Source organism: Pygoscelis adeliae, unplaced genomic scaffold, assembly GCF_000699105.1.
Source record: "Pygoscelis adeliae isolate BGI_AS28 unplaced genomic scaffold, ASM69910v1 Scaffold36, whole genome shotgun sequence".
NCBI classification, from domain to species: domain Eukaryota; kingdom Metazoa; phylum Chordata; class Aves; order Sphenisciformes; family Spheniscidae; genus Pygoscelis; species Pygoscelis adeliae.
The window spans coordinates 2966032-2988695 of record NW_008824934.1 but is presented as its reverse complement, the minus strand read 5'-3'; the positions used below and the strand labels follow the sequence as shown (position 1 = coordinate 2988695).

General features: G+C 41.1%; 1 protein-coding gene across 2 annotated transcripts; it reads right to left on the bottom strand.

Annotated features, from left to right (window-relative positions):
* Positions 1-4374: 4374 nt before the first annotated feature.
* On the bottom strand, positions 4375-14269 carry SLC25A33 (solute carrier family 25 (pyrimidine nucleotide carrier), member 33). Of its 2 annotated transcripts, XM_009325192.1 has the most exons (7): positions 14208-14269; positions 13737-13916; positions 9978-10055; positions 8373-8473; positions 7160-7226; positions 5555-5838; positions 4375-4938 (listed from the first exon to the last, which is right to left on the bottom strand). In XM_009325192.1, the coding sequence occupies exons 2-7, from the start codon at positions 13781-13783 to the stop codon at positions 4736-4738; spliced, it is 780 nt and encodes a 259-aa protein (XP_009323467.1). In that variant the 5' UTR covers positions 13784-13916; positions 14208-14269; the 3' UTR covers positions 4375-4735. The 2 variants fall into 2 exon arrangements, with proteins under 2 accessions (XP_009323467.1, XP_009323468.1); XM_009325193.1 differs by lacking the exons at positions 13737-13916; positions 14208-14269 and adding an exon at positions 11010-11843.
* Between the last annotated feature and the right edge of the window lie 8395 nt (positions 14270-22664).

The window sequence follows — 22664 nt, the reverse complement described above, 5'->3', positions numbered from 1 at the left end:
GAGGGAGGGGAGGGAGGCCCGTCGTGCCTGGCCTGGCGCCGAGTTCAACCAGCTTTTTTCTTTTTTTCCCTTCTTTTCCTAAATTTAGACGCGGGACTTTCTGTATTACGAAAGCAGCTCCAGCCCTGGCGGAGCGAGAGACCGAGAAGCCCCGGTGAAGGGCGGCTGCAGCAGCCGGGGACTTACACAGCTACAGGCCCGACCCTGGGGGAAGGCCCTTAAAAACTACACCTCCACCTGAGAGGATTTTCCCCCCCAGGGGCCGCTTGCACAAATGAAACTGGAAAGAACAGGGTCTACAACAAGGCAGAGAACTGGCAATTAAATTTAACGTACATTTTTGGAGAAAACGGATAGCTGTTCAGAGAATTACAGAAACGAAACAGGGGCAGAGGAAGAAGAGAGTTCCAAGAGAAGAGGTTCTCTGATTGGGATGTGCTTCCCTACCAAACCACCTAGTTGTCTGGGGAAAATGGAAGATCCCTCCCATTACACTACTGTACTCTCCCCACTGATTTTAGAGCACAGGTTATCGCCCCTTTTGCGGTCCCTGATAACTTTACCCAGTAAACCATGTGCTGCAAGTAACATCTCACTTCAGCCAAGCGGTAGTATGGCAAGTGGAGCAGGAATTAAAGTACAGGGCTTTGTGGGCAGTTTGTTACCTGTGAGCCAGAGGTTGAAGACTGCTGCTCTAGACTTTCCCTCTCTGGATAGATTGATAAATAATACAATTATGCAGAAAGCCCTCGGGTCTCTGATGGGAGTAGTTCCCAGGTCAGACTTATTCAGAAGCTCTCCCCTAGAAAGCAGAATAACACCCGTTTATGCTCTGCCCCTCTCAGCACGCATGGGTGGGATTTACTCTTCTTGCAGAACTAGAAGCGGTTGGTGTTTTGGCAGTCGTGCCCTGCTTTTACATGAAGGTAAGAGGTAAGACCTCTCCAAAATATGAGACTGACCCTGCCTCAAATTGCATAGCTGTTTTCCTGGTTAAAAACAAAAAAACCTCTCAGCACAATAGACAGAACTGCTTAAAATTCAGGAGAACCAAGCTGTGGCAACACCATGTTTTTAAAAAGCCACAAATAGAAAAGCTCTTCATAGACAAACATTTGTACTGGAAGTAAGCTGTACTTTTAAGCTTGTCCTAACTGTGGTTGGAGTCTTAACTATTCCATTTCTATCTCCACAGATTTAACCACAGAAATTAAGTACATGAAGTACCAGTGACTATTTCCTCTTGATAAATGCGAGGGGGGCATAATTTTTCCATCTCTCTTCCATTGTTTAGCTCAATTATTTAGGGATTATGACACCAAATGATAGGGAAAGGAGGAAGAACAACCCAGTCATTTAGCACGTCAAGCCCTTCTGCAAGTCCTCTAGGACTTCTGTACTTGAGAGCTTTTCTATTTTTTCTACAGAAGTCCCTCTCTTCCTATCAACTGTATCTGTAGTATCAGTCCAACCATAAATGCATTCTTAACCAGAAGTTTCCTCCTTAAAGGAGCTAATGAGGACCTTGTGCAAAACAACTATAAATCATGGTGAGGGGCACAATCACAATACAAGCATGTATCACAACCATCAGTAAATGCAGATAATTGAGGGTTATCAAGGCAACCAGGGATACCTAAAGGGAGGCAGTAAGTCTTGTAGCGTAAGGACTTGAGAAGATTAATGTCTACATCTTCAAATGCCTAAGAAATCCTTCCAAAGCTAAATTAACCAACATGAGTAGCTCATACTATTGTAGCAACAGAGTGTTTGCAATTTAAATTTAACTGTTAATGCATGAATGGGAACAGACTCGGCGCTGGTAAAGTTAATGGAAACTTTGTGGTCACTTCAGATAGGACCATAGTTTCATCACCTTACTGATAATTAAGCTACAAAGGGTCTAGTAATGAAGCCTAAACCTGGAAGGAAACTGCCCGGGAGATTCTAACCAGTAACACATTTACCTACCTTCCATGAAATTGACTTTCTACAGAAGCTGAAGAAGTGGAATGAACCGTGATTTTTCTTTCACAGCCAGAGAAAGGTTGGTTATTTTTAAATTCAGATATCCCTTTGGAAAAAACTACTTCAAATTCTTCCCTCTGGTAATAGGCTTATTCCATACTCAGTGACATCAATGGGATTGCTCACAGAGCATCACCTGAAAAAGCTAACTCTTTAAGGAGTCAAGGGTTAGTGAATTTTAAAAATTCCAGTAGAGAGAGAGAAAGGAAAAAGGAGTAAATTACACTAATTCAGAAATTCTATTAGCTCCCAGTGTAGCTTATTAACCCCCTATCAAATTAAGACTAATTCTGTCAGGGTTGGTAGCAAAGCTTAAAGAACAAAAACAAAAATCCAGGAGAACTCCTGATTTTCCATCCGATTTAGGCAGAACAAAAATTCGTTCACTTTCTCTTGCTTTCTCTCTTACCAAGTCCCAAACTCCTCAAAAGGGTTTGAGTTCCCTCCCCTCATTCTCAAGAGATATCAGCAGTCTACACGTTTGACTAACAATTTAAAAGTGAGCTAGTGTACTGTAAGTACAGAGGAATACTAATTTAAGAAAGCAAATCTCAGAAAACGTTTCAAAGTAGCAGCACAAGTGTCCTAGTTCTCAAAAATAGAAACAGCAGTGTATGACAGTTTTGACTTCTATAAAGAGACTAAAGCTTTTCCTACTCATCGTCTCCATAAAAAAAGCCATGCCAGTTTTTAGTTAACTGTTTCCAATTTTAGCTTAGGGGTAATGTGATATGTTCTTTTCAGTAAGACATAATAGAAATCAGTATTTTTGCAGTTTTGCCTCATAATGAGGTATACACACATTCTACCCGCTTTGCACTATGCTCCTCCATCACACTGATGTCAAATATGACCTCAAGTACCAGTCATCAGTTAGGTTCTAATGAGAACAAACGTGAAGGTTTGAATCCAGTTATCAACCCATTACATTTCTGCAACAAAATACTACCCTGAAAACTTTATAAGAGACAGCCCTACTCACTACTAGGCTGTTTCTTAATGCTTTGCGTGATCCTTCCAAGTCCAAACACCACCTCTGCTGCATATGGTCCTTGAAGTCAAAGATGTCCATAAACACTTGTTTATGCTCAAGAACTCAACACCTGCTCAAATCACGAGAAGCTCATTGTTCAGTTCAACAGCAGGGAAGGCTGAAGCTGGGCTCAAATGCTGTAGTGTTTGTCTCAGCTGCCAAAGCAAATGACACTAATGAATAGGAGAGCATGGCATGGCCAAAGCAAAACACAAATCTACCCATTTGAGTTCTAAAGTATTTTATCCTGCGCTATCAGGAATCATTCATATGCAATACTTTAATCGCAAGGTACTGCTGCAATACAAGTGGTAAAGAGACTACTAAAATTAAAAGCATATTCTAATATTTATGAAAGGACTAATCTCAAGTATGCAGGATATTTGATTTATAACTGAAAGGTAAGAACTGTATCATGACTACTGTTGAAGAATACTCCTTTGATATTGTGTCTTTGAAGAGGAAGGCAGATATGGTATCTATATGAAACGTGATAACTGTTCAACAGGCTGCACTAAGCTAGCAAATCTTTATTTCCTTCAGTGAGAAATCAAGTAGTGACATAAAGAAACTATTTACATAGGCTGTGGAGTTTTTTGGTGTTAACTCCAGTGACGTGTCCATGAGATAACATAGTATCTCATTCCCATCAGGAGCACTGCTCTACAAGGACATCAAACCAAGAGGGACATATTCCCGAGTATCACATTGTAAAGCAGAACCCAGAACTGCATTTGTATTCTGTAGTGTTTGGGACCTATCTTATCCTCTCTTCCGCTCCCCAGACCCCTAGCATTGAAGTACAAGGAAAACGTAACACAAAAGAGCTCCACAGTAGTAAAAGGCTGAGGTCAGGATACACAGCCAAGTTACTGCATCTCATGGAACTTCCGCAGGGCAGCCAGGCCACAATCACTGACTGTCCCTATGCTCTCAGTCCTTCACAAAAGGAAGGTCTAAAAGCCAAGTCATGACAGATCTCTTTACACACGCTAGCGTAAGCATATATCCCAAATGCATAGGTGCACACAGTACTGTAATTAAATTGTTACTAAAAGCCTCCCACAATCATATTCCAGCAATATTGCCAGTGTAAGTGGCTTTTCTAAGAGATTCTGGTGTGCGTATTTCATACCATCAAAACAGAGAAACGTCCTACAAGATTGTCCTACTTGAACACTCCAGGATGTTCACACAGCAATGAATGATGCACCTTGAATAAACCAGAAGAACTCTCAAAGTTGATTGGGCATTAGGCAATTAGAATGCTAAAAAGCGACATGACTCCAGTGGTAAGAAGACAGAGTTTCAAATTTCCAAACCAGTTCTCCTGTTTTAATACAGTTTTAATGAACATCAGTCCAAGAGATCACTTGATAGTATGAGGTACATTCCTTGACCACATATGGCTGTGCTTAAGGAAAAGGACAAACATATACTTAAATTAAATAGTGTAATTTAATTTAGTAGCAGTTTAATTATCATTAAGTTAAAAAAAGTTATAATTAACTATTAACGTTAATGACTTGAGACCTTTCAGAAAGCATGAATCCAAAAGGAAATATCCAGCAGGTGGTCACAGACTTGTAGTTTTTCCACCAGCATCAGTCTCTTAAAGACTATTTGTTCAACGAAGAAATTGGTCTACAGTCTGTAACAGGAGTCTTGGCTCTGCTACTTTGCACGGTCTTCTAACAGATACACAATTAACTCATAGGTGGACAACACAATGGCTGTGTTTGGTATCTGCCGGATGAGTTGGGCAAAGAGTCCTCTATAGAAGGCGAGATAGCCTTCTTCACGTGCTACCAGACGAGCTGTCTGAATGAAAGTCTTGTATTTAGTGCCTTCTTCTCGCAGCCGTGTCCGTATGACCTCTGCAGAAAAGCAAAACAGAGCCCAAAGTTAACAAGAGTTAAACCTTCTCATTGAGAAACATGCCATTACCAGGGAAGAGTATGCAAAAGCCTCCCGTACCAATTGCCTGCTAGTACTTTCAGCCATGGAATCCTGTACACTTTGCCCTTCAGGCAAGAAGCAAAGTTAAAGATGAGCTCCCTTTCATGTGGAATAAGTGGATTATTTGCTCATTCAAGCTACTACAGAAGTAAATGCTTCACTTAATCAATATTGTTCTTTCTATATAACCATGGTAACATTCATGTCTATCCAAAAAGAATAACACTGCTCAGCCCACAAGTGTTTCCCATCACTTGATCACAGAATCCCAAAGGCTGCGGGGTGCTCAGCTAGATGAGGCTACTCGTGAGAACAGAAGCATTAGGAATTCAATTTCTTTTTGGCATTTTTTGAGTTGTTTTTAAACTAGGAAGTCCCAATCACCAGCTATGTGGCTAACTAGGAAAGCTGGGACCAGTACTGAAAATGCCAACGCATATGCACACGCCACAATCAGCCCTAAACCCCATCGTTCGTCTTGGATTACATGCAACAGCTGTTCTACTGCAGTCATAAATGGAAAAGTTAACATACCATGTGGGTAAGCAATACAAGAGGCACAGCCCTTGGAAACAGCAGCAGCAAACATCAGCCCAAAGAAGTTTGTCGAGTTCCTTTCGGTCCCCTTAGGAGGAGAAGGGGGCAGTTGGACTTCTTTTAAGTGCTTTTTTAAACTTTCGTATATAGCAAAGCAGATAATGGTCTCAGAAATCCCAGCATAGGAGGCAGTCAGGCCCCTATAAAAGCCGCGGATACCTTCTGTCTGGTAAACATATCTAGCACACTGCAAAGCATTCATTGGTTTTGAACCCCGGACTCTAAAAAACAAACAGAACAGAGCATATAATAAGCCCAGAAAAAGAATTAATATTAAAAAAAACCTCATGGCTTTCAATAGTTTTTATAACTATGGAAATGGTTCTCTGCTAAGTTCTACTCCAAAAGTCTTCTAGGAAAGCTGCACAGAGCAGGACTATCATACTAAGAGCGCACACTTGGCTTTGCTAATTCACTAATACATACTCATAATAATTCTTTCAGCTCAAGTTCTGTCCAGTCTGTCACAGTTCACACCAATGCTTTAAAAGGCAATAAGCATTGAAGAGACACTGCTTTGTGTTAAACTACTAATTCTGTTTGAAGCCATCTTCAGCATGCCAAGAGACAGAGGTCTGCTACGTGAGAAATGATCCTTCATCTTTAAGAGGCAGCACTCAGTTCAAAGATGCCACCCCGTGAAGTGCTGGAATTAAGTCTTATAAATTATTTATAAGTTGTGGTGCCTTAAAGGATCCTTCTTATCTGACCTAACACGTCCTTGCAGGAAGGAATTTCCATTCTAAGCAGTCACATTATTAGCAGTCCCTCATTGCTTCGATATCCACCAGTGACTGAATCACTCAACTAAAAGATATTACTGTCAAATTCCCTCTCTGTCTTCAGGAGGTATGCTTAACAGTAATACAGTGCTGAAGGAAGCAAAAGAACATTAATCCACTGCAACAGATTCTTATTGCCTCTAGAATGTTTCATGAAACTAAACTAATGTGGCTTCTCTACAATTTAAAACCATCACCCTTTCTGTTTACAGCTACCTTGGCTTGTTGCAGTAACACACACATCTGTATGATCTAGGATCAGTACAAGCCATGTTCCCAAATGGGACACAGGCTGCAACCTCATGCTCAGCCTCTCACATGAGCTCTTCTGACCTTTCCACAGCCTCTATTATTGCTGTATCAAAGCATGTCAGTCCTTGATATATTTATCCTCAACACCAACCCCTGAAGTACAGAAGATTCTGTAAGCAGGAATCAGAGAAAATTAATGCTATGCCCAATTTTACTTAAAATTTACAGTGAAACCAGAAACTGAACCTAACTCAGCACTCAAGGCAACTTCCACATCCTTCTCAATAGTAACTGTGCATCAGACTGAAGCAGGACACACAGAACCTTAACCTTTAGTCTGACCAGGCAGAAGCATGGTGGCTTGAAAGGTGGAATTGAGAGTCAGGGAAACAACCAGGTAAGATCTATCGAAGGACAAAGAGCCATGAGTAAAAACGTGAAAGTTCAGTTTTCCAGAGGCTCCCTTAGCCACCCAGTGGCATCCAATCTCCCTCAACCAGTTACTTACTTCCGTTCCAGTTGCATTCTGGTTTTCACCATCCATACAGGATTCATCAGGGAATTTGTGATAAAGGCTGAAAAAGAGAAAAGAAAACCAAAAGTATAGCTGAATCCAGGCCGGTGTATTGCCATGACAAACATGGACTTTATACACCGTGCAGTGAGACACTTTTAGTTACCAGCTCTATCTAGAGGTTTCAAAAGACATGCAGGTGCGTAGCTTACAATCTCTCTCTTGCCGGAGAACCATCTCATGTTAAACTTCAGGAGGCATCAACCAATGGCCTTAGAATTTCTTAAAGGATTCTTCCTTTTTGCACCTATTTTAATATGTACTTCATGTTCCTAAGGACTGCTGTAGAACAAGATACCTTACTTACTGACTGGGTTTTAGAATAATAGATAAAAGGAAACCTGTGGGGAGCACACACATGTATTAGTCTTTTGTTTTCCCCAAGGCTCTAGGTGGTGCCATTGAGCCATCTCATTAACAGAATCCACCCATAATTAAGGGCTTAGTTTAGGAAAAACTATTTTTAATGATCACTCTGGTGACCGATGCTTGAACTAGTGGAGCTCTTCTGCAGTATTTTTCCTACAAGAACAAACTATTTTGCCCATTCTGGTAGGAAAAATACAACATCCTAAAACAATCAAAGACAATTAAGACTATCAAAAGTTTGCTGTGTCTACTAATATTTTTTTTTCCTACATTCAGAGACATTACCATGGCATTGCCGCTGGAAAACAGTTCATCCCAAGTTAGTAAACAATAATCTAGAAATATTTCAAAGTGTTGAACAGGTAAACATTTCCTCTGTAGACAAGGTAAATTAGGAGCTAGCAAACTCCTGTTTTCTGGCATGTACAACCTCAAACTAAGCGTACCTTTTCAGAACACGCCACATACTGGCCTCTGTACTCATTCATATACCACAATTATCCAGAGCTGTCAGCCAAGACTGGTGTGTTAGCCTAGGTCCTGTACAGACAGACCGAAAGTCCAGTCTCCACCTTATGATTCATTCTATTTGTTTCCTAACTATTGAGAGGGATAGAGGAAATCTTGTAGCAACAACCGCTTGGAATAAATACTTTAAAGAATTAAGGTGCATCTCAGAGCCGCACGGATACCAATGCATGTATTGCCTACTATTGGCGAGGGGCTGGACACTGGGGTATTGCTGCAGACCATACGAAGATGAATTACAAATACATACCTGCAGAACCTGCAGAACAGATGTGCACAATGTTGCTGTTGGGCACAAAAATGCCATTAAATTGCTCTTTGGCTTTGGAGTAGCATGCAAAATAGACAGCTCTGGTGGGGGAGGGGGAAAGAGAGAAGAAAAGCAATGTAATACACACAACATCAAATTAGACGTGTTACTATTCTTCCCCCCACCCCCCGAAAAACAAGACTTTCTCTCCAAAGAGGCCTCCACATAACTAATTCCACCTACAAGGACAGAGGGTTTGGGTTTTTTTCCTCTTACACTACAGTGCCACTGTCTGACTTGACACCCACAGGGTAGAAATATTTTACTTTCACACCAAGTCTGAGATGGGAGGCAACATGGTCTTGCAGACAACGCAAGTTAGATTGGATACCTACACCAGCTCTGGCATTAAACACGCTTTGTAAACTTGGGAATGTCACTTTCCCACCTGGAGCCTATGTTTTCCATAAATTTGTTCCGCACTGTAATTGCATTAGCACCAGCTCATGCTTTAAACACTTAACACTGGACTGAAATGAAAAAGTTTTACACACCTCAAATCCCTACGTAATGCATAGGAATAGAGGAAGCTCAGCTGACCTGCAACAGTCAATATGACGAGTAAGAAGCTGTATGTATGAACCAAGTATGTTCAGATCACAGCTCCTTGAAGTGAACTACTAGTAAAAGGTGGATATTGGTGGCTATAATTTGCGAATTTCCATAAGTACCTTATTCCAATCTTCTGGAAGAATATGAAGGAACACAAAAGACAGCATGAATGAGTTGCATGAAAAAGCAGGCAGTCTCAGATTCAGACCCCTGCTGCAAAGATTACCCGTACAGAAACAGGATTCCCCACTTCCAGGGGAACATCCTACCTACTAGGCAAGAGGCCAGAGAGGGAGTACACCACTCTCCAAATTCCTTTTTAACTGGTGCAATTTCAGGCAGAGAACATCTGCCAATTTCCCAACTGCTAACAAGTTTTAACATTTGCTAGGCACAAAGATCTTCAGCCCTGCCAAGAACAGGATAGTCATAGGTACACGTGGAAACCATTTAGGTGCCTGTAACACTTCCAAATACAAACAAACTTTGTAGCTACTTTTGTTGTTGCTGTTTAAAAAAAAAAAGGACACCCCCCCACTTCGGGGTTAGGTGGCAGCAATGCAAGTCTTTCCCCCTCAGCTGCAGTTTTTCATTTGAGAAGAATTTAGGCAATCAAGGACCCCTCTCCCCGGGCATCTAGTTCCTACTCAGTGTTTGTCAAGCACTTTTATGTATTCGCAGGGAAGTAGCAGATCATATTAGAAAAACGCAAATATTAATCCTACAGATTTTTCTGCACTACTTTCTCTTGTTTTCTCAAGCACATGATAAGTGGCTCTTGCAATGACTTGGAATTTAAGTGCCTTATTTAATCTGCACCTTCCACTGTTACAGAAGTGTACAAGCAGATTTTTAGAAGTATTTCTTGGTATGTATACTGTGCAGTATACATGCACAAATCTCAGTTTACAGATGGGATAACTTCCACAAATGCACTGCAACATTTGGGTTGGTACCTTAAATGTGTCTTTTAGCAATAGTTTAACTATTTACCTTGATGGTGCAACTCCAACCAAGTTTGGACCCAGCCCTCGGAAGAGTGACCTTGGTCCTTCTTTTTCCAGAATTGACCTTAAATTTTTTTATTTGGGTTAAAAGTTATGCTTCTCATTCTGTCAGACAGTCAGTCAAAAGAACTGTACAAAAGCAATGAGTATTAATTGTGAAGCTGTTAGCTTTTAAGCTACATAATATACTTGAAAATGAGCAGAATTCTACACTACTGAATAAAAGCCGCTATACCATAAAACTTCTGTGCACTACAGGCAAATGTGTGTCATATGGCACAAGGTTATAACTCCCATTCTTTGAAAGCTGTCAGGAATTGAATTAAAGTTTCATGGAGCATCCAGCGATAGTTGACTGATGAACAAAGAATATTTTTGGCATTCTCTGTATCTAAGCAATTCAGGAGTTTGCTTCCTGTATAGAGAGACAAAAAAAAGAAATCCTTTTCCCTTTCACAATTACCTAGTGATGTGTTTTTTCCCCAGAGTGAAAGCTGAACGTGGCAACCGTACTACAAGCTCTGTCTCCCCAGGTAGCTCAGGGATATCTGGTTTTGAGGGCATTCAAAAGAGTTCACATCATCTTTCCCAAGTAAACTCCAACTACAGAGGCGCTGCTGTGAATCACTGTCAGGACTGGACTTCGTGATCAGGTCTAAAGCAGGAAGATCACCAAATGATGCTTTCCTGCAGTTCTGCAATTGCTACAGCCCAGGTTTCCAAAGCCATTTCCACCCATCTTCCCTCACACCTTAGAAGGCACACTGGGCTAGGACTTCTCTGAAGAAGATAAACTGTTTGGACAGCTTTCCCAGCAGCTGCCAAGTTCTGTAAAATACCTTGCTGAAGTACCTCATTAAAAAAGACTTATCTTACAAATTCTTTGCACTACTAACAGCAGAGGACCAAAACAAAAGCCAACCACTAGTAAACAGCCAAGTATTTACCAGTGAAAGCCAGATACTGTTCAGTAATCACTGGGATTTCAGTGCACAGCAGCCCTCTTAACTGAACTCACCACGTGAAAACCATGCAAGAAAATCCAGATAACAGCGGGCTCCATGGGTACTTCACGTGCACCTGTTGGAACTGCCAATTTTTCAGAATTTGCTTTCTCGGTCATTAGCACTGTTGAGAACGTTCCCCACAGATTCCAAAACCAAGCTCATTAGACAGAAGAAGATTTGGAGCTTCTGAAACACTTTTTCTGCAGCAGAGTTGAACTTTCTGTGTAAACTCCAGGGCTGAGTGTCTCCAAGGAGACAGATCCACCAACTACTTGTTCTTTGTCACTTAACAGTCACGACTGCAGATTCCAGCTGGGGTGACTCATCAGAATCTTAAATGAATTAGACAAAAACAGCCTGTCCTTCTGGAGTGCTTTCTATTCAGCAGCAGGCTTAACCTGCCCTCCTGAGTACCTATTTTCTTTCTATTAACAGCAGTTAAGGGGCTTTCACACTCAACACCTTTAACTCTTACAGAGCAATTTTATACGTAGGGCTCTAACGGCTGCTTCTTTAGCCATACAGTTTTCCCAAATCAGAAGGCCCAAGTCATATCCAGTTTGGCAATGCATGCATGACCAGGATTGAGAAACGGATGGAAGAGTAAAAGCAAGAGACCTAACTTCACTTCTTTCTTCATATGTTTGTATTTTATCAGAAAGATCATAATGATTAGCATTATCTGTTCTGCATAGATGCTGCCTGCAAGGGAATGACAGCATAAATATTTTGCTCTCGCTTCTCAATCCTCTGAAGTAAGCAGGTCAAAAACTTGGTGATGCACGCAGCTGAGCCATTCCTGAAGTAAAATGAAATCAAGATCATAGTCATCGAATTTAATGAGCTTAATAAATATATTAAAAGGTTGACCCAATTTGAAACCATTTCCTCTCTCCCTAAAAAAAAAAAAAAAAAAGACAACCCCAGAAAAAGATGGGCCAAGAGGATGAATTAAAAGCCTCATGTCTTGAAGTTTTCACTTCCTTTGGTTACAGCTGCCTGAAGTCCAATGCTGCAAGGTGAAAAGATAGCAAGGGAAAGGAGATGAAAAAATCAAAGGCAACTGGCACTACCTTACATTTTCAGTCACGAATTGCTCGACTCACCTCTGAATAGACAAAGAAATGTTTGGCAGGGGAAAGAAGCACTGTTTACAATACAGAAACTCAAGTCCCAGAATGACTCTAGCCAGATAGTTCTGCAGAGAATTTGAATTAGCACTGTACTGTTATATAACTGTGCAGCTTCTCCCCAGGCCATCTGCCAAGCGTGTTGGCCTTACGTAAAATCATTCAACTTGCTTTGCTAGTCATTATTTTCTTTGGCATTTCTGCTACCTGATCTAAACAGGACCTCTCTGCATCACCCTGGGGTGCCCAATGATCCAAATAAACTTGATCCATTTGCATGAGGTCTGAACCATAGGTTTATGATGCTTTGATATGAAATACAGTAGTAGAGATTTGGACTTCAGAGTTGCTGGTAAAACTATTCAGCAGCTGTAAGCTAGATAATTTCACATTTCCTCTTCTTTATGAATACACATCTGAAAAGGGAACAGCTGGAGCATCAACTGCTGCAGTCTGAACCACGCAGGCGGCCTTTAACAGAGATCGTAATACAGGTGTAGATAGGATTGATGCGTAATAATAATTGGCAAAGACAACATCTAATAGCAGAGGAGAGCTCATTAAGTCACCTATAGCTGAGGAAAAGATAAAAGCTTCCAAGACCCCACTTAGACATTAGATTTTAGTGAGACTACTTTTGCAAAAAGCATCCTTCCCCCACTCCCGTAAGTTTCAGTTACAGATCATCCACACAAGAGTGCAGACAAGCGTAACAAAATATATGGGAACACAGAATTCTGGAGGTCATCCGGTTCAAACTCATGCTCAAAGCAGGGCCAGCTTCAAAGACAGATCAGGGGCTGACATGCATCACTAAGGGCAGGGAATCAGAAACCTTCTTACAATGCTGGTCCATTAAGGTGAAGAAAGGCTACAGGCTCTCACTTTTATGCAACGCTCCAAAGAGAGCGCTTCAAGACAGGAATTAAAACTTCCCTCCATCAAACAGGTAAATAGCATGGACAGCAATAGCAACAAGTGCCTCTACTAGCTACTCAAAGCAAATTGGGAATGGCCCCAGGAAAAAGAAAAAGACAGTGTATATGGCTTATTCAGTCCTTCAATCATTTGCCAAGAATTGGCCCCAGCTAGTAAGGATTACCTGTTCCAATGCTCAAAGGACACAGTAAACATTATTATTATTTCCAATAAGGGACAAAGACGACACTTCTCAGTGTTGAAAAAGAGAAAAAGCGCTTTCCTCCAGAATATTTTCTGTGATAGTCCCCACAAGCTAAGGCATATCAAGAGTTTACAGTATGTCCTGTGTATTGATCCCTAGGAAGTCACAACTACCAAAAAGCCTAAATGTGAGGAGGCAATTTAAAAATAACACCTCCAGACACTTACTCAATTCACTTAGGAAAGTTTCTAAGTGATGCAAACAGATTTCTGTGGAAGTTCAAAGGAACACTCAGGAATTGTGAACACGTATGTGTTTTTGGAAGAGTAATTTATCTTTCTACTGCTGAAGGCAGAAGCCCAACTGACACGAATCCTTCCAGTGCAAGTCTGGAGCAAAATTTGGTTTCCGTGTTTGCACAGAGGAACTGAAACTCAGATCACTGGTGTCAGGCAACATTGAATGACAGGAGGAGCAGTACTCACTTGAGAACACTGAAGAGCCCAGGTGATACAGATGTTGGCCTGACCATTCCTTCACCACTGATGGTCCCCAGCTGGACTTGTGGGTAGTAGACAGCCCGGAAGGCTAGCTTTGAAGATTGGAGCCTAGTCTTTATTACCTCTAAGGGACATGTAAAGATGGCGCCAACTGTTCCTCCGCATCTGTAAAACACAATTTAAACAGAAGACAAGAGTTAGGAAAACATAGCTGCACAGATGTGTCAAATCACAGCATGGCATATAAATAAAATCTGAAGACTTGTCTCCAGTTGCTCTGCATTGTGGACGAATTGTTAGGAAGCAGAGCAGTTTTGGCATTAGGCAAGGGAGACTGTTCCCAAGTCCTGGCAGAGGTGAGAGAAGGTTGAGAAACTGTTATAATGATCATGTGTAGCGATGGGATTGGTAAACACAAAGATGATACCCAGCACTAAAAAAAAACCCCTGACTGACCATCTGCTGGTCCCATGTTCTGCCAGGTCTTGGAATTCTGCCTGTCAAAACTTCAGAGGCATCCATGTTTCAGAGGTGGTTGTCCTAAAACAGATACACCCTTGGACAGATTTTTCTTATAGGAAGCTGGCAGATGAGAACAAGCCACCGGGGATTAGGACACTATAGACCGAAAACACAGCAATATAATTCTTCACCATTTCAGTACTTATGATTAAAACAGCTGTCTACTGAAATAGCAAACATCAAAACTACGCTAAGTTAGGCCCTCCTAAAAACAATGGATACCAACTACTTTTTTGGGGGTGGGGGGAAGGAAGCTGCAAGGATGAGAGGGAGGGTGGGAAAACAGAGTAACGGGACAGAGTAACAGGACAGAAAGGCTACTAAAGAACAGAATTCCCATACTCTGATAACAGAAGGACAAAAACAAAATACTATACATCCACAAATACTTGTGTGTGTGTGTATATATACATACACATATAGACACACACAAATATATATATAAAGAAGAAATAAATGATCTGACAATAGGCATATACTCATCTTAACGTAGTCAGACTGAGCCTCAGAAAAAGCACACCAGGCCAAGAATATAAGATGTACGAGTCCTAATTTTCATTTTAATCAGTGATGTGGAAAGTGACTGGTCAAACCATTTCTCTCTGTGCTGCTGTTCCTCTTTGGTAATTGAATGTCCCTTCTGTCAAACTTCACAATTAAACATGATGTTGAGGTTGGCTAAAAGGCACTATATCTAGATTTTATTAATCAAACACGTTGGTATTTAGGAAAACTAAGTATTTCAGGTTTTTTCCAAGGACATTTACTACAACTGAACCTATGGACTAGGAAACATTTTCTTTGTTTACACAAGTGTCAAAGCATGTGATTCCTTCAAAAACCCGTGTTTGCGATCTTCCCTTAGAAAACACTGTGAGTCAACAACTTAACTCTCTTTGATGTTAATGTGAAATTGTAATTTAAGTAGTTTTCCATGAAAAGGAGATGAATTAAAAAAAAAAAATCCTATTCTTTGTCTTGCGCATGAAAAAAGCATTGCTTGCTAGAGTCATAAGAAGTTTACATGCACTAATTTGGGAACAGAGATCCATAAAGGGACATTAATAAAGGTACTAGTGCATATTTTCTAAAGCCCCATCTGTACATGACCTATTTTACTAGAAGAATCTTTTTTTAAACACAAGGAAAATGGTAATTAAAGAACGGCAGAAAAATCCAAGCTGTAGATATAAACTAGTTTATAAATGCTTTATCCAGTACAGCTTATTTTGCTTGCTGAAACGGTATGTCTTATATCAAACAGTAACCATTCTTTGCCAAAACCCTGAAGCCCCTGCATTTGCACTAGCAGCCTGGCCACCCTGGCTGTACAACCACAAAAATTAAGGTTCTTTATAAGGTTCAAAAGGACACCTCAGACCCCACGGCCGGGGAATACAACTTCCTCACTACAGTTCTCATGTTCTGCAAGATTCTGTCCAAGTACGTGACCCCAAACGCTATGCTTTTCAGATACAAACGCATCCAACAGGAGAAACTCTGTTTTCACTAAGACAGGCAATATGATTTAACAGCATGCTTCAATGAGTTTCTCCTTTAAGTTCTTGCTTCTTCCTCTTCCCTGCTGAAAGGGGAAAAAACCTAAACTAGGGACAATCCATACATCCAAAGTGACAGATACTATAAGAAAGAGCTTTGCCTTCATCCCTTTTAAACCACTTATGCTTTGATGGTTGAATAAAGTCACAAAGTTGTTCGTGGAACTAGGTACCTAGCAGCTGAAGTTGTATCATTTGGCTCAAAACCGACAGTGTTCACAAAGACCTTATCAGGCCTCTGATTATTTTGTGTACTGAACCAGGGCTTGGACACAAGCCTTCTGTTGTGTCAATACTACTCTGGAGGACATTGCTTCAGTTTATCCTTCTCTGTTTTGTCAGATGCATCTCACATTGCTCATATTTCTCTGAAATTAGATCTTGGGGGAAAAAGAGAGGTCAGGAATGGCTTCTCCAGCAAAACCCTTCCTTTTCCCACAGCTCACGCTTATAACTCAGAGCAGGAAGTGTTTTGAGGATTCCTCTTGCAGATCCCCACTGCCGCCTTTCCTACTATGTATATCCAATACAGACACAAGTAGTATAATTAACACCTGACTAATCAACATACTCAAGAGAAATTGTAAGTCGGTGGGAACTCGATGAAGAGAATTTGATTGTCTTAATTCCCAATTCATTTATTTACCAACGCTCCACTACTGTGCACTCCATCTTCAGTCATTTATTTCACATTTATGAACATTAAAACAATACTTTCACAGTAACAATTCATAAATTCAGAACACAAACTCCATTTGCTGTTTCTGAACTACCAGCTGCTCAGTCTAGAGTGACATCTTGCCGTACAATTTTTTAGCCTCTCTGGCATATTCCCTACTGCATCAGCTGTCTTCTTGCCTTCCTAGCCCACTCCTTGCCTTTCATCCTTTTAGTTTGATAATCCAGTTAATTTATGCAGCCTTTAATATTTAAGTACTTCTGGTAATGCATATGTAATCCTCTAATATTCAACACAATGAGTTAATAACTGCATCATCAGTTTTAACAGCTCAGAGTTTACGTTGGCAGTGTGACATTTAAGAAAAAAGCATTATCTAACAGAGCAACTCTCAGAATGTGAACAGGGTGCTCACATTATGTCCCAAATATAAATACGCAGCAGATAGTTCAAGTAAGGACTTTGATGTACTGGGCAGCTTTTTCAGATGAGCTGATTTTCTTCCACAAGGGAACTCTATGCATTATAGCCTGGTGTTGCTCTATTCCCCAGAAAGATGGCTGAAAAATAACACACTGTGCATAAAATAAACACTTTGTATTCCTAGGGTGTTCCAAATGCCTACATCTGGGAAGAAAGGAAAAACAACCAGCCTTCCTCAGCTACATAAACAGCCATAAACCCTGAAAGATTCAGACTATGGATATACAGCCGGATAAATTTCATTTGGGAAAATCTTTTGCTGCAATCAAGGCAAAACCTCCAAGTCTTCATACTGTCACTTTGAGTCAGGGTTTTTTTTGACACATCAGTGCAGAACCACAGTTCCAGAGATGTTAAGCAGTGTTTACTGCACTAGCCTCTTGCAAAAATCCCAAACCAATGTCTAAATCTGTCCTCACTCAAAAGATAGAAACCTCCTCAGAAACAAAACACTGTGGTAGAGTATCTTCAACAGGTCACACGGCAAGCCTATAACAAGAGGTTCTCAGCTATGCTCTGCATGTATCACAGACACAAAACCTCTTCAATGTGAGACACCCAACAGTTCATCAGCTTTGGCCTGTCACTTACTGCCAGAAAAACAGTATTTGTACTTCAGGCTTTGAATGCCTCCTCTAGTTACATGATGGGCCAGGCACGTATCGCCGTTAGAGCAGTAAAATACAGTTCTCTGCTTTGTGAAGTCCAAAGGAACTAAGGAAACTCTTGGTCTGAGAATATGAAACAGACTTTGTGTTTATGGAGATATATAATGTACTATACGTTAAGAGCTGCAGAAAAATTATTTACTTCCATAAAAAGAAAACACTGTTTAAAAAACATGCCAAGGATGTAAATCTCAAAATCCAATTCCATTTTTTGTCTTGCTGCCAGCTTTATATCTTGACAAAGTCCACCCTGATATACCAATGACTTGCGTGTGAAATAAACTTGCAGCACCCACTAGCACAGTTGATATAGATGCCAAGAATCTTAATTAAGAGTAGGGCTTACTTCATCTGTCCTAGATTTAATCACTGAGCAATATTCTTAATACAAATAACAGAATGCTGAATGTTAAAGGAAGTTCTGCAAAACAAAAACAAACCAAAAAAAGCATCCAAACCTTTAATGATCTTCCAGTAGAGTCCCACTGACTTTAGCAAGATCATGAGCAAAGATGATGAGCTGCTTGGTTAGAGGAATCATAACTTATAACCCAGCCTGACACATTTTGCTGTGTGAGCATCTGAAATTACCTCTTTCTGCCCCAAAGGACAGCAACTACTCTCAACATTTTACAGTGAATTTTTGACAGACAGGAGTCAAGTGAAACACTTGCGAGAGAAGTATTAGTGCAAATAGTCTGGCAACTATACGTAACAGGCCACTTTAAGAACCAGGTTGACAAGTATACATCAATTCACACTTCATGGATAGCACCACATATGGCTTTAAACGTCAAAATACACCTTGGGAAATCATTTGGTGCTATTGACTGGATCCCTCTGATGGATTCAGAAGCCTGTAGAGCTCCCCGAACACAGCTGCAAGACTGAACTCCGTGGGACAGCCAGGGATACAGCTAAACCACGGCACTAACAGTGCAGAGTATTATCTGCTTTCCTGGCTGCTGACATAGGATCATGCCCATGAAGGCACATAAGGAAATCCCAAAGCGAGCGGTATATTCATTGCAAGCGCGACAAATTTTAAATGAGATTGTATTTGCAATGGGAATTTCATTCTCTTTTTCTAAAACATGCCACACGCTCTAGCACGACACGCATAGCGTAAGCAGCAAAGCAGGTTATATCTTTGATATTTCCTTACTGCATTGTCAAAACTGTAAACAGAACAAGCTGCTGCGTTCTCAGATGCCATAGGAAACTGAGCACCAAAACAACACAGACTGTTCCTAATGGCTGAATTTTGAGTTATTAAGCGTTCAAACAATTTCCAGCTAATACCGTTATCATCAGGTACAGGTATTCCTGTAAGCACTTACCGTGTTCCTTGAGCTGACACGCTGTTAGTGAATTACATAATGCACAGGGGAACTTAAACTAGGTAGAGGGCTGGAAGACAGTCAATCTCATCACCGACTCTAGCTGTCCTGGACCACGGACAGTATAGCAGACATATACTTCAGGTGAAGACTGCTTCTCCCCATTTTACAAATGGAAACATTATTTCTCAAATGGTTTGTCAGCATTAGCACATCGCTTAACAATTAACATCTGTGGGAGCAGTATACCAGTCCCTTTCCCCACAACTCGTTTGGTTACTAATTTGGGGAGTAACTTTTCTTTAGTTCTGTGACATGTACTTGACATTCAGGCAAACCCAGGTCAAATTCAACACTTTAAACAAGGCTCTCAGCAACCGAGCGCATCAAACACCTCTCAGCTGCAACTGAGACAATCAACCTATGCCCACGGAGACAGATGTCACTATGCCCTCAGTTCAAAGCAGCTTGATGTCACCAACCTTCCCAAAGTATGCTTCCAACTCTTTTAGAGGTGGCTTAACCAAGCTTCGGTATCTAAGGTTGCTTTTCATCAGAGCCACAGGAGCAAGGGAGTTATGGACTTAGGCCTCAATACCGAGACAGAAAAAATGTCACGAACATGGTTTTATTCAAATAAACAGTCCCCCCAGTTTGAACCAAACTACTGAAGAATACATATCACACAGTTCCTATATGAAATCAAGATAAAAAGTCTGTTCCCTGTTTTTACTCTTTGCCATTTCTATGAGGGGCACTGCAGCCTCTAAATACCACTTCTTCGGAAATCCGTGTAGCAAACAGTATTACTCCAGCTGGAAAGACAAGATGGAGTAACCTCTGCTGCAGCCTAGCCCACAGGTTTTCCTAAACAAAAATAAGCGACAACTGCACTGACTTCAGCAGGGAAGCAGGAACCCAGACTTGTAAACATGCTTATATCTGTTGTGCAACTCAGGCATCATCCTCTTCGCTGCTTCTGAAATCTTCCCTGCCCTCAAAGTCATCTTCCCACCAAAATCCCAAGCCCCTTTGGTTTGCTGTTGCTATGGTAAGCCTTAAAAGGAACTAACAGAAACAAAAGGAAGCCAGTGAGTCTGTCTGCCTATACTAAGTCGGCTAATCGGAAGCTGTCTCTTTCAACAACTGGAGAACACTTTCTAATATTCAAGTGCATTTCATCACCCCAAGCCTCTGAAGTATCAAACGCTTCTATTCTGGCCATTAAGATTATCTGAGGCTGGCCTGCTTGTTTTGTGCACGCATAAGGATACCGTATTACATCTTCTTAAGCTGACACTGCACCCCATCCTCACCTTCACAGGAAGCTATCGTAATACCAATAATGTCTCTATCAAAATTATTTCAAGTGAATGGGCTGCTCTTGCTTTATCTGCAAAAAATACTTCACAACTGAACAAAGGTTAGCATCTTACACAACTTAGAAAGTGTTCTGAACTTCCAACACTTTCTTCTGCTGGAGGGGTAATTTTATCCAAGGTCCTGGTTCTGCAAACAGCTTTATGTCACGATACAACCCATTTATTGCAATAGGGTTCTCTGAAAAAAAAGCGCAAAGGTAAAGGTATTTGAAGGACTGAGGAAGGACCTCAACAGAGACCATTACTCAAGCACTAACATACTAACAATTCTTTCTAAAATTCCTTTGATGATGTAATAGCTGTAGCAAAATATCACAGCTGAGATCCTTTAATCAGATTTTATCGAGCAGGCATCCTTTACCACTACTACTACTACAAACTGAAACGCATAAGGCAGACACGGCACAGAGCCTCATATCCAATATGATTTGGGTTGCTAGCTTGCCTATCGGCTGGCTGGTCCAGCACCCCTCCAAACACATCACGTATTTCCCACTACATTTCTTACGTGTAGAGAAAGGTGTTTTAATGGCGTGGGCAACAGTTCGAAACCGATAGCCAATTTCTTGTTCTATCCAGCCAGCCCTAGGAAGTCTGCATTTCTCACTTGAAAAGCAGAGATAATAGCATTAGTAGATACATACACACACAGGGTATGGAAGTTCAGGGCCTGTTCAGGGAACGGCTCTGAAATAAACTATGTGGATGGTGGGTGGGTGTGTGGTGGACTTTAGCATTGGCTGGTGCACGAGAAGACTAAATTTGCTGTCTCATTTTCCTTTCTGTAACATCACAGCAAGATAAATGATGGTACACTTTTCCGTGTCTCTGTAAATAACAAGATATGCAGAATGAGAATCAGGTCCAGCAATGAACATTTAAAGGCCTGTATACCCTAAAAGACCATCTCTTTCCTCTGTGCTGTATTTTCATCGCTGATTTAGAAATAGATCAATCTTATTATACCAGAGTGGTCAGGAGGACATTCCCTGCTGCGTTTCCATTCTTTCCCTCCATGCTCTCTCAAAAACAGGTCTGACCTGGTGACTTCCTAGGCATGCTGCAGAAAATGGCTGTTTACTAGGATCCTTGGAGGAGGTAGAGGGTACATTAAACAAGTAAGGAAGATGCTGATCACCCAGTACTAGATTAAAACACTTGATGAGTTTAAAACTCCTATTTATTTACAGTCTGAGAGTTATGTGAGGACACCTAGAGTTCTGGATAGGCATTGTTACTATCCAAACAAGTTGCACGTGTACATTCAGGTCCAGTTTCTGTCACAGGCTCCAGGTACTACTCGAATGCAAGTGGGAGAGGCGGGGGAAAGAGAGGACTTAAAACAACACGTAGTATCCACGTCTGCGTAAAAAGGGCAGCGTCTCTGAAAAACTTAGCTTTGTTAGGTTGAATATTACTGCTCCAGGGACATGCCAGAGGAGACTGAAGTCTCCTGTTTAGCAACAGAAGAAACAATAGCCTACTATTAAACAGATTTAAACTAACAATAGGTTTCATGTTGGCTTCCTAACTATTGCCAGCTGACAAGCACTACAGAATATTCTACTACTTAGATAGTTTAAGCCATTAAAACCAGATTAAAACAAAAGAAGATTTGTGATAAGGACGGAAGTGCATACAACAGCACTTACTATCTGCATAACAGATGAATTTTTTAAATTTATTTTTAATTTACACCATAAAGTGATCTTACCAGACTACTATTAAAATTACTGTAATAAGTTAATTAACAAGGCTTTTTAGGAGGGTTTTTGGTTGGTGGTTTGTGGGTTGGTGTGGGTGGGGTTGTTACTTGAAGCTTTTAACACATACAACTCCTTGCAAGAACTTAAAAGAAGCGGCCTGGCATGCCAGGCCTCTTACTCAGAAGTACCAGGGCCTTCTCTAACTCTCTCTCCCCCCACCCCTTCTCCCTTTTTGGAGTACTTGCTTTTCAGTATAATCACACGGATCAGGCAGTTACACCGCCTCCACCATTAACCGTCACCTCCGCAGAGCTTATTGAAGTGGTGTGCAAAGACGCTCCTTTACAAAACCAAGCTGGGGTCCACCAAAAGGCGTAGAGCCTGCTGCCTGGACAACGCTCTTTGGACGACCCCCCTCAGTCCCTGCTTGATCCAGCAGGAGCCACACACGAGGGCAGGATTTGACGTGTTTCACTTAGCAGAGCTGGATGCCACAGCCGTGTAAGACTTCGGAATTATATATAGCTAAATGTCACAGCAGCCCAGCTAACTCTGCCCAGCGCTGACCTCCAGC